General features: G+C 35.2%; 1 protein-coding gene across 1 annotated transcript in view; it reads left to right on the top strand.

Moving 5' to 3' along the window:
• Positions 1 to 12,491, top strand: part of LOC128990779 (regulator of telomere elongation helicase 1 homolog) — a 30,596-nt gene that overhangs the window by 1,375 nt on the left and 16,730 nt on the right. Inside the window, exons 2-10 of the mRNA XM_054413359.1 lie at positions 1,056 to 1,266; positions 3,222 to 3,397; positions 5,013 to 5,267; positions 6,466 to 6,579; positions 8,685 to 8,906; positions 10,344 to 10,532; positions 10,631 to 10,749; positions 11,235 to 11,376; positions 12,332 to 12,396. Of these exons, the coding sequence (XP_054269334.1) occupies positions 1,056 to 1,266; positions 3,222 to 3,397; positions 5,013 to 5,267; positions 6,466 to 6,579; positions 8,685 to 8,906; positions 10,344 to 10,532; positions 10,631 to 10,749; positions 11,235 to 11,376; positions 12,332 to 12,396 (1,493 nt within the window). The remainder of the gene's footprint in view (positions 1 to 1,055; positions 1,267 to 3,221; positions 3,398 to 5,012; positions 5,268 to 6,465; positions 6,580 to 8,684; positions 8,907 to 10,343; positions 10,533 to 10,630; positions 10,750 to 11,234; positions 11,377 to 12,331; positions 12,397 to 12,491) is intronic.

The following is a 12,491-nucleotide window of genomic DNA, read 5'->3' as shown; positions in this document are numbered from 1 at the left end:
GCTTATACTGTTACTCACAAGACAGTAAATATACAAAAAAGATGGTAAGTGGTGATCAATTTCGATTGGACTTTCCGTAAATTTAATATCACGTAGGCCTACAATGCTGATCAAGAAGTTATTTAGTTTGAGATAATGAATTTCACGTGGCATTCTCTTTTCAAGTCCACACCCATTATCAGTAGCATCATGCCAATGTATGTGGATAATCTGTTCAGACCAAGTTATGCAAAAGTTCAATGTTTATAAAGTTAAATTTTAGGGTGTAGCCTATATGTTACTTACTTACTTACTGCCCTGGCCATTTGTACCCCAGTCGGTACTTGGCCTCAGCAACACAGCGCCTCCATCCGTCTCTTTCTTCAGCATCCTCCTCTCCAATTCCCAGCCGCCTCATGTCTTGTTGCACCTGGTTCCACCATTTAGTCTTTGGTCGTCCCCTGGGTCTTCGTCCCTCTAGTGTTTCCCTCAGAATGTTCTTCAGGTATGACTCATCTTTTCTTCTTAGTATGTGTCCTGCCCATTTTAGTCTCCTACTTCTTATTTCTCCGATGATGTCTGCATTTTTGTACATTTCTCTTACTTCCTGGTTGTGCCTCTTCCTCCACTCTCCATTTTCTAGCGTTGGGCCAAATATTTTCCTCAATAGGGTACTTCATTTTCAAAAACTATTATTTTTCTTTCTTCTTTTTTGTTCAGGATCCAAGTCTCTGAGCCATATAAAATTACTGGTCGGATTATTTTTTTATACAGATAGTATAAAAGTTTTATAATGTAGCCTATATGTTACATTAATTATTTTAAAACTTTGAAGCAGCTTGTGCAATTTCAGCCAGAGATGTAATAAAACTGTCCCGACTTTGAATGATGACTTGAGAACTACAAAAACTTGTTTTACCATCTATAAGTTATAAATTGTATGACTTGATATTTTGTTTTAGTTAGCATGTAGATTAATTCAATAATGTGGTGTTTTATTTAGTTTACCTAACGAGTTTGTATTTTTTATTTTTATTTGATTTGTTTTGTATTAATTTCTACCTTTATTTTCCCAGGGTGTGAATGGAGTGCTGGAGAGTCCCACTGGCACGGGAAAGACTCTAAGCTTACTGTGCTCATCTCTCGCTTGGCTTCAATTAAAGAAGGCTCAGATTCAAGCTAATGCTCAAGGCTTACCTACTGACTCACAGTTGTCGTTTGCTAAAGTCTTACAGTCAGAACTTAAGAAAGTCAATGCAACTAAGGAGCCTGGTGAATCATCATGGGGTAGGTTATAAATATAATCTATATCTATAAAAGAGGAATTATGTATGTATATATATGTGTATATACGTTATGGACTCCGAAACCGCTCGACAGATTGTAATGAAACTTTCAGGCATTATTAAGCATCTTTCAAGGATGGTTCGAGTGAAGTTTGGTGCAGATCCGTCAAAAGGGCTCTGCCCCAGAGGGTTTTAAGTGGGCCAATGTCAGACTTTTTGATCTAGAATGTTTACAAATAAATATAATTTAAAAGCAGATGTTTACTTTCACCATAGACAAAATTTGTCTATGCTTTCACCAACTGTTTTGTACGTTTGAATAACTACAACATTCTGTATTAGCATTAGTCATGATTTGAAATAGTGCCCCAGTGTTTCTACAGATTGCAGCACAGAAAACTATTTTACTTTTGAATAAGTCCAAATGTATTAAACCCCAATCGCAGCACACCTGTGCACTTAACAACGTTTAAATTCTCCAATGTTAAATATTAAAACATAAAAAACTTTATAAAAGTACTGTATTATAAACAATAAAAGGGATTTTTAAATGTATGACAACAGCTAATTTGCAACCAAAAGGTGAGTGAGCGTAGCGAACGAACATCAACCTGGAGGCGAGTAAGCGTAGCGAACGAGCTAACCTGAAAACAAGTGAGCGCAGCGAACGATTTCCAACCTGAAGGTGAGTGAGCGTAGCGAACGAACTTCAACCAGGACGTGATTGAGCCATGCAAATACTTATGAAGTTAAGCGCCCGGGGCAAAGCCCGCGGGTACAGCTAGTCCTCTATAAAATTAATTTAGTGTGATCACAGTAGCCTACCTAGGCCTATATTAATGTGAGTTTTGCATTAACTGCATATTTTAATCGAAAATAAATTTCATTTATTGTCATTCATTTGAAAGTCAATAAGTCAATAAAATAATAAATAATTAACTTATTGTGAACATACCCTTGATTGGTACGGATGGTAATATCCGTCTGGACGGGTCATAAATTCGGACTGATTACATAAATTGGAGGGATAAAAAGTACGGTAAAAACCAGTAAAATGCTGTAATGTGTATATATTTGTATTCTGTTCGCACTTTTCACAGATTATGTTTTGCTTTGCCACTGAGTACGACAGAAGTTTTAAGTAATTTTTCCACAAGCAAGTTTCACATTTGTTTGGAGTGTTTATCATGAATGTTACATAGGCTAATTAGAGAAAGAAATAAGAATATAACAAATTAGGTTGATGTATATCTTCTCTTTTACAAAATTCCACTACCATTTAAACTTATCAACATGAAAATTAATGTAGGCGAGGCTAGGCTTGATGCAATTTTTAATGATTTTTTTTGAATTTTACCATTTGGCTTTGAATCAAAATAATTATCCTAATTTGTTCGTTAAAACACTTACAGTAAGTGGTTTTACACTCAATAGTTAGGCCTAATTTACATTTTTCAATGGTTTTTGTGATTTCTTTTAATCTCGGCTTATATGCGGCCTGGAAGAGACTGGATACAATACAGTCCACAAATTCAGACTGGAAGTTTGAGTTTTTAAAATACCAGTTTATTGGAGGAAAAGGGTAAAATATCTAATTCAACCTTTCTTTTTTTGTTTAGGTCTACATTTATCTTTTTTGTGTTCAAGAAATTACTTGACTTACTTTAAAAATTTTCTGCTAATTGATAGCTCTACAGGTGTAAAATATGTGTGACTTATGTATCTCGGTCTTAATGCCTTCAATTACCGCTAGGTCCAAATAAAGTAAATATTTAACTATTGAAGATTGAAGCTACCACCAGGTTTGAAATAACAATGGTGAAGGGTTATTTACAAATTCTTGACTGGCCATCATAGAAATCCACATTGCCAACTTATCAGGTACCGGTACTAAGTTTGCTTATTATAATTTGTTTGTTGTGAACTTGATCATTTGATCATATACAATTCTTTTAGGTGACAAACTGGGTATGACCAAGATCGTGTATGCCTCTCGTACTCATTCACAACTCGCTCAGGCTATGAAGGAGCTGAAGCGTACAAACTACAGACACATGAAGTCGGCTGTGCTCGGCTCTCGAGACCAGATGTGTCTTCATCCTGACTTGGCCGGGGAGACCGGACAGATGAAGGTTAGCACACAATGTTCTCAACAATATAATTCAAAACTATTTTGCTCTATTATAATTTTATGTAAAATAAATAAGAATTTTATGCCAATGAAACTACATTTCTTCAAAAAAAAACTTTAATTAGGTATGTTGTTCAACCTGCCTAGTATGCCTTAATTTATAGTGTCAAATATTTGTAGGCCTACTATTAGTTTGTAGGTTTAATTTTTTTACATGTAATATAGTTTCATAAATATACAAGTCATAGACTGTCATAACACCTAATTTAGAAAAGAATAGTTTCATTGATTGGTGTTTATTTTTAATTTTGTAAATTATTTGGAGTGATTTTTTTGATGATGAAGAATTTTGTCCAAATTTTTCTTGGTAGTTCCTCCATAAATTGCTGTACCATAGGATATGTGAGAATTTATTATATAATTAGGCCTACTTACTTTTATCTTCTTACAAATAGATATTTAATGTTCAGGCTATATAAGATAGGTACATAAATACCCCTGCCGCAGCAAACCTGCAGACCTCTAATTTCGATTTGCCTGATTGGATTTACACTAAAATGTCTCCTTAAAAATATCACATTTATTCCCTATTTAAATAGATTTAGTTTAACGAGTACTTAGGTTTGCTGCCCCTTTAACCCAAATATGAGTGAAGGATGAGTGTAGAATAGAGTGAGATGTGTGTAACTTTGTTACTAAAATCAAGATCATCTGTTTCATTACTCAGGATAATTTATTTAAAGCCCGATCAGGGCAGCTGGGTCCAGGAGCGAACAATCAAAAATCAAAAAGCTACTGACTTTTCTAAGTATAGAACCGGTATCCTATCGTTTGTTAGACGAGCACTATAACCACTCGGCTACCCAACCAGCTTGGGTATGTGGTTCACAATTAAAATCACACCTTGGTTATTCAGCTTAACACGTTCGCTGCTACGGACGTTCCGGAACGTCAGCCGGGCCACGGCGCCAGGAGCTAAGAACGTTCCAGAACGTCACCGTGCATTGTTGTTTAACGTTGCTATGGATGAGCCAGCACATCACAAGCGTTCTATATTTCTTTGCAGCTCGTGGGGACGTACTTTTCTGACAATAAAAAATATAGTTTCCCAAATCACCACCAGGGTCGTTTGGAACAGGGCTTTGTTTTACCTCTTTCCTGCTAGATAGCGACACTACTTTAACGACTGTAACCTGGGTAGTGCTGCTATCTATCAGAATCACTTAGTACTATATCCAAAGCCAGTTTTATTGCAGAACATTGCCATCCAGTATAACTACTGTTGTTTTTATTGTAATTCAGTGTATCGGTGGCAATGTCACGCAGCGACCGAGCGTTAGTTCAGCAACTGGCGCCGTCCCGGCATCTAGCGCTCAGCAGCGAACGTGTTAAACTCCTTAAAAATGCATTGAAAATAGTGAGTAGACCTACGGGTAGTTTTTCATACCACCAACAAAAAAAGGTAGCCTAGATTATTTGTCATTAACAAAATGCCTCCACACTAAACTTACTCATACCACACTAAACTCAATACCAACAGGACTACGCAGGAGACTGGCTATGGCTAATTTATTTATGCTTTGAACATTTAGCTATCATAATTGTTATTACTTTAGGTGGCTATGTGTCGGATGAAAGTTAGCGCTCGTTCTTGTCACTACTACAACAATTTGGAGTCTCGGAAGCATGATCAGAACAACTTCCCCACCGAGGTTGCCGATATTGAGGACTTGGTGAAGTTCGGCAACAAGACGCAGTGCTGCCCCTACTACATGTCTCGTGAAATGATGTCGTCTGCAGATATTGTGTTTATGCCGTACAATTATCTGCTTCACCCTCAGACGAGACGGCAACAACGACTGACTTTGGATGTGAGTAAAAGTCATCAGATGTCTATAGGCTTTTGTAGTATGTTCCCTGGACAGGCATCCACGGTCACTGATTGTAGATTTGACTTCTGGGATTGTCTGTGTCAAAAAACAACGCTCCCATTCACCGACGCTTCGGCCTTGATGGAGGTTGGCTTGACTTCCGCACAGTTGCTGTCGTGTTACAAATCGGTCGGGAATGCAAATCACCCTGAAGATTGCACACATCGAGGCCAAAGCTTCAGTGTATGGAAGTGTTGCTTCAATCCGAAGATCATGAATCTATTGTAGAATGTTGTTTCTAAACTTGATAACAAGTTACTTAACACGTGGACACTCAGTAATTAGATCCTAGGCCTACACAAGGCCACTCAGTATTAAGTGTCTTTATATAAATCCAACAGTAATCCGTTGTTGTCACTAAGGTAAACCCTATTTGATATTCCTCTTGAGTGTCCTAATATTGAATTTTGTCTATAATAAGTTATAATTTAATTAAATAGATACATTTTAATTTTATGTTGGTCTACATCACACATTTGAAAATTGTGTGTTAATTTGTGCATTTCATATATTTTCTTCAGTAAAGTGAGCCTGCTGTTAAACATATCCACCATAAACTTCTGGCCCAAAGTCATCTTTCCAATTTACAAAAAAAAGTCATAAGTATAATTATTGTGCTAACATTTACAACTATTTAGGAGTGCGATGCAGCCTTTTTTACATTCGATTTGATGCATCGATGTGATTCAAGATTCAAGGAACTTAAATTCGATGCAGCACGGCGTGATCTTTCAAAATTATTTACAACTTGCAATACTGTAATGGATCATTTACATTAAAAAAAGGTTAAAGTAAACAAATGTCCTAAATAAAATGTTTTATGAACAAGAGGATAGTTGTTTACCTAACCTCCTGCTGATGGACACTGCTAATTTTATAATTGGTCAAAGAAAATCCAGATTTCACTAACAATTAGAACTGTACCAAAGCAATCTCAATCTATATATTAATATTCAAGCAGGTTTTCTTTTCACAGTCATAACTCGATAACGGCTTGACGGATTTTAACGTTTGAGGTTTCAAATTAATGGTGCATGCTGAATCGAATCACAATTTGATGAATCAAATGGAAATTTTGATGCATTTTCGACGAATCGCACACCACTACAACTATTATAATGACTTTTTACGTTGGCAGAATTCAGCAGTTATCCTAGACGAAGCTCACAACGTAGAGAAGATATGTGAAGAGTCAGCTTCTGTTCAGATAAGCAGTACGGACATTGCTCTTTGTATTGCGGAAGTCACACAGGTATTTGTTGTTTAATCCTAGGTTTATCAAAGCTTGGTTCATACACTATATACTGTCATGTATTTTTTTAACAAATTTATAAATATTAAATATTTTCAGTAAAAAAAAAAACTCAACCAAGATTATCCTCAATACTATCCTGGGCCACAAAAAAATATCAGTGTAATGAAAGAAGAATTCAATATTTTGAAATCTTCCCCCAGTAGGCCTACAGGAATTTTTTCCCAGACCACTATGTGTTATTTTTAAAAAGCGACAAAATAAAAAAAAATATATTGGTGAGACCAATAATTTTAAACTTGTTCCTTAAAACAATTATAAACACGGCTGTGAACCATGTCACAAGCCCTGATGGAATATTTGCAAACTTATGAGAAATACAACTGAATTCGATAGCAAAGCTACCAACAAGGTTTATCCGATTGTTGGTAGATCAACTTGCAATGTTATTTATCAACTGTCGTTGTGAAGAAAAACAATAAAATTCTTTGGCCCTTAAAACTACTTTAAATGAATGGACCTTAAAATCCAACCTTAAAACTACAGTAATTTTACTATTATGCTGCTACTAACAAAATAATTTGTTGTATTCAAAGATATATCTTTTTTAATGTAACTTTTAACTTGCTAAACCTCTTTGTTGTACTTGTAAGACTTAATAGTGTTGTTAAGTGATCAATTTAAACTGAAAGGATGAATGAGGCAAAAAAGTAAAATAATACAGAAAAACACAATTAAAAGTTTTGCTATACACAACTGTTCTGATATTATGATATACCGGGTGTCCCACAAAGGGGTTTAAACGTTTGATTTTATATTACGTGCCCATTAATGCACCAAACTTTTTAAACTTTACACAGTTTACAAAGTAGGTTTTAAAAATATTCTGGAAAAATTTCAACTCCCTAACCTTAGTAGAAACAAAATGGCGGCATATTGACAAATTTACCAATGTGCTTTCTATAAAAACTACTTTCATGATTTACTATTAGTTATTTATTTATTATTATTATTTATTAGTTATTTGATTTATTTTTAGTTTTCCATTAGGCTATGTTCTAGTTTTTTATTTTAAAGTCATATTGCCCTGGAAAGTAACAATAAAAATATTTTATAAAACCAAAAATACCTTTTTTAATGTTTTTAAAGTAACGTTTTTCAATATGCCGCAATTTTGTTTCTACTAAGGTTAGGGAGTTGAAATTTTTCCAGAATATTTTTAGAACCTACTTTGTAAACTGAGTAAAGTTTCAAAAAGTTCGGTGCATGAATGGGCGCGTAATATAAAATCAAACGTTTAAACCCCTTCAAGGGACACCCTATATTTATGTTGAATTTGTCGCCGAAACTGAATTACTACCTGGCAGTCAGTAGTCGTGGTCACGTGACTGACATTAGGGCCGAGTGCAGACAGAGTTAAATTAGTTATGATTATGTCCAGACATAGCAGCACAATTACACTCAATTTGGGCAGACTCTGCTATCGTGATTTGGGAAACTTAAAATTCACAGCTATACAAAGCAGTGTAAATGTAAAATGTAAGCAGTGTAGCAGTGTAAATTGCAAAAGGCGGCTTGCGCTAGCTGGAATAAAAGCGTGATTGGCTGATTGGGTCTCTATTTGATCTTTGATCGCGATGCAATTATATCCCTTTGACAAAATTAAAATTTGCACCAGCTAGCTAGCTAGCTTTAATTAATTTCAACAAGCAATGCGGAGCAGAAGCTTACCCAACAAACAAGTCTACTTGCACAGATAGAAAGAGAATGGTTCCCAGCTCATAGCATCCACTATGACCCCGTTAACATATCACAGGCCTGAGAATAGTACGTCCTGATTGGACGACTGTCATCAGCCGACCCAGGGTTTCGCATGGGGATTTGAACTTGAAATTGTTTAAATTCAGTACATCGAGTAAACATTGTGGAAAAAAGGAACTCATTACGAGTTCGAATGACAGGCCATCGTTTTGATGTGGTACACGAAGATAAAAGAAAACGAATCTAAAATCATGCCGCTCACCACAACCAATTTTATGTTTTGATTGGAACATTTTACAGACATTGTTATTTTGCTAATAGAGGTTCTCAATGACATATTGCAGGTTATGAAGAAGTTTGAGCAAGATCTCACCGACATGACGGATAATTCTCCCAAGGACTTCTCATTGGAAGACTTGTGTGTTCTGAAGGCGATGTTCCTTTCATTGGAGAACGCTGTGGACGAGGTAGAACTCGATACAGTGAAAGATGGACCGGACAAAGGGAAGAAGACGGGAAAAACATTCCCTGCCTCTTATATATTTGAACTGCTCTCTAAAGCTGAGGTGAGAGGACTTTATTCATCACTGCTCTTAATTTTTATTTGTATGTTAAAACATTTTGTTTGTAGCCCATGTGTCTAAATCTAATCAAATCATTGATTGGTCGTCAATATGTAGCAAAAATTATCAATGTAGCTGGAAAAACCTTGTTCTTAAGTTTATCAATCAATGAACGCCAATGGCCGATATACCGAACCCATAACAGCTAAAATAACTAAACTTCCACCTACAACTAACTTTGTAAATATATACTAACTAAAAAAAAATCTAAAAATGCTAAACCTGATATTTGCTGCTATCTCGGGGTCAGGGTTTTTAAGCTGGTAAAAATATTCTTGGAGGAAAAATGCTATAAGCTCCCTTGTGGAAAAAAAATCTTTGTAGCATTTTCCTCTCATTTACAATTAATAATGTTTTCTGAAAAAAATAACATTTTATTGTAGCTAGGGCCTTGCTTGGCTTAGTGCATCAGTGATGTTTTCTACAGTTGGTCAACCCGTAGAAAGCTACTTTAGGCTAATAATCCGTCTCAAAAACAGTGACGGACATTTTGAGTGTGCTGAGCATTTTGTCTGCCAGATTGATTTAAGCGACCAACATTCAAAAATAGAGGTTGTGAATTAGGATATCAAAGAGACTAGAGTTCTATATCTCTATTTGTTTTATTTTATCCATCAAATCGTAAAGCACAAGTGAACAGCTGAGAAAACTACTAAAAGAGATTTCGGTATTGCATCATATGACTGTCTTTGAGCTTACAAATATTTAAGGCTAGACAAAATTAAAACTAAAAAAAGAAAAAAATGAATACAAGGTTAAAATTAAGTGTTTGGTGTTACTTTGTTTGTTAAGAATTAGCTCAACTGCACTCTTTTTCATTATAATATCTAATGTCAATGTGTCGCTTGTGTCATTAAAATAAAACAATATTACTGTACAGTTGGAATTATTTTGTTAATAAGAAAGTTGCCAACTAAACAGACATTTACATTAACCATTGTTTAATAAGTGTTAGGTATTGTTGTTATTTTTATTATTATGTTAACTTTAATGTTGTGTATGTGGTACATATATGGAGGTCTACTATTGTGTTATTTGAACAATGAAGCACTTTTTTAATTATTTAATTTCATAAAATAAAACAATATTTTTTCTGACTCATATGCATTCAAATGCAGTACATTGATTGTTTTGTAGCATTTAAATGTTAATTCGATTGTATTCATTTCATGGCGACGATTGAACGTTTTGATATTTTTCATAGACAATTAGTCGTTAACCGCAGTAACGTCAATGGACACGTAATGTTGAAATAAAGGCAATAATGAAATATTGTCAATGGAAATGTTATGTCCTTGGAAAGTGAAAACTAATTATAGTTAATGATTTTGTCAAAAAATTAACTTTCTGACAATATATTACACACTTATTTTTCCGCAGATTACCGCTGACAAGATTGCTGTCCTGGACAACAGTTTGTCCAACCTCGCATTATTCCTGACGACCACTAGCGACTCTGCTCTGTCTCGTAAAGGAGGGATGTTGCTCAAGTTTAGCGAGTTCCTCACGACGGTGTTTAACAGTGTTGGCGAAGGAGGCTGTGTCAAAAACTCGGATCTTTACTATAAGGTGAGATTCAACTTTGACTTTTATTCAAGTTAATCATATGAAGCCAAACTTGTGTTCCAGAGTTTATATTGTCTAATATTCTTACTAACATGTTCCAGGTTTACATTGAACCTGAAGTACCCAAGAAAAGCAAACCTGACGCATGGTCTAACACAAAAACAGTACAAAATTCTACAGCGAAAGTCATCAACTTTTGGTGCTTTAGTCCGGGTTTTGCGTAAGTAGAACCTTTTTTGTAGGCTAATGTCATAAGTTTACTGTTTAGTTTTGAGAACCATTTCTGTTTATTTCCATTTAAACATTTTAAAAGGTAAATAAACTAGCATAGCTGATAAAGGATTTTGTGGTGGCTAGCAGGTTAACCTTACAGTGTTGCTAGGTTATGTAAGGTTAGATTATGCAGGCTATATGTTAGGTGAGGTTAGATTATGCAGGGTATAGGTTAGGTGAGGTTAGATTATGCAGGCTATAGGTTAGGTGAGGTTAGATTATGCAGGCTACAGGTTAGGTGAGGTTAGATTATGCAGGCTATAGGTTAGGTGAGGTTAGATTATGCAGGCTATAGGTTAGGTGAGGTTAGATTATGCAGGCTATAGGTTAGGTGAGGTTAGATTATGCAGGCTACAGGTTAGGTGAGGTTCGACACTGTTACTCTAGGTTAGGGTAGGTTTGATTTTATTGCTATAGGTTTTTTTGTCCCAGGATGCGATCTCTACTGAAGCAAGGAGTTACAAGTATAATCCTAACCAGTGGAACTCTCTCCCCTCTCCACGCCACAATCACCGAACTTGGCATTCCGATACCAGTGCAACTGGAAAACCCTCACATCATCAAACCTTCTCAGGTAACTGACTGGCCTAGATTGATTTACAATTTGTCCTACCCAGTCTTACACATATTTATCCAAAAGAAGGTATTTGTCCTCAACTGATCCACTGATCCTGATTTGTCTATCCACTTCCCCAAATTATTTTGTCTTCTTCATAGATTTTCATGCCTTTAGTTACTTTTCATCTTTTCCCTTTTGGGCGTCTTGAGGGATTTTTCTTATGGGGTTTTCATCAATATTTTTTATCAAAGCTTTGTCTCCTCTCCTTATGTTCATCCAATATATCTGCTCTTTGCTTCAACACCAACATCTGATTTTTATGATTTACGTAAGCAGCCATATTATTTTCAAAATACTGTATCACTAGTTTTTTTTTCTCACCGCCTATTTCTTAAATCCATTTCAGGTACAGGAGAATTGAATAGATTATAGACTTTTTAGTGTGGTCAGGGAAATGCTTTAACGATTAGTTTTATTTGAGAAATACAACATCTGCTGAAAGACTCTGCTTTGTTTTAATGTGGAATAATTTACGAAACTTATTAAAAAAAAGGCAGTAAGGTGTCAAGTGCCATATCAAGTGGAGTATGGAATGTAATGATAAAAATTAAATATGGAATGTAGCAATTTAAGTAATTATTTTTGTTTTTTTTTTTATCAGGATTGATTGCAAAATATCAACAAATTACAAATTCAGTAATTAATTTGGTTTATAAACTCATGTACTTGATTTGGATGTTTTCTTTCTCCCCTAACTGTTGATTTTTGCTTGCTTTAAACTCTGTCAAGACTTCTAAATTGATCAATCCTTTGCTTTATATCAAGTGCTATGGTTTTTAAAGTAATGTTAGCTTTTCTTTCCTCCTTGGCACATTTGCTTTTCAAATTGCCTTTGACGATTGATGTAGTGAACTCATGTTGAAATCAGCTGATTTTTCACCCCTGTAACAAATTTAATTTGTTTCATCAGGTGTGCATTAACGTCCTGAGCAAAGGTCCTACTGGCGAAAAACTCCTCTCCACTTACGTAAACAGGTATGTCATACTCTTTGTTCGTTTTCACTCGTGCACTCGTACAAACAAACTAGTTTGTCCATAGTTTCATTAAAAAAAGAAGTCACAACCATGTT

This window comes from Macrosteles quadrilineatus, unplaced genomic scaffold, assembly GCF_028750875.1.
Source record: "Macrosteles quadrilineatus isolate MER2022 unplaced genomic scaffold, UCM_ALF_1.0 Scaffold_1__1_contigs__length_201487025, whole genome shotgun sequence".
In the NCBI taxonomy this organism is placed as follows: Eukaryota; Metazoa; Arthropoda; class Insecta; order Hemiptera; family Cicadellidae; genus Macrosteles; species Macrosteles quadrilineatus.
This window is presented reverse-complemented; position numbering and strand designations above follow the sequence as displayed.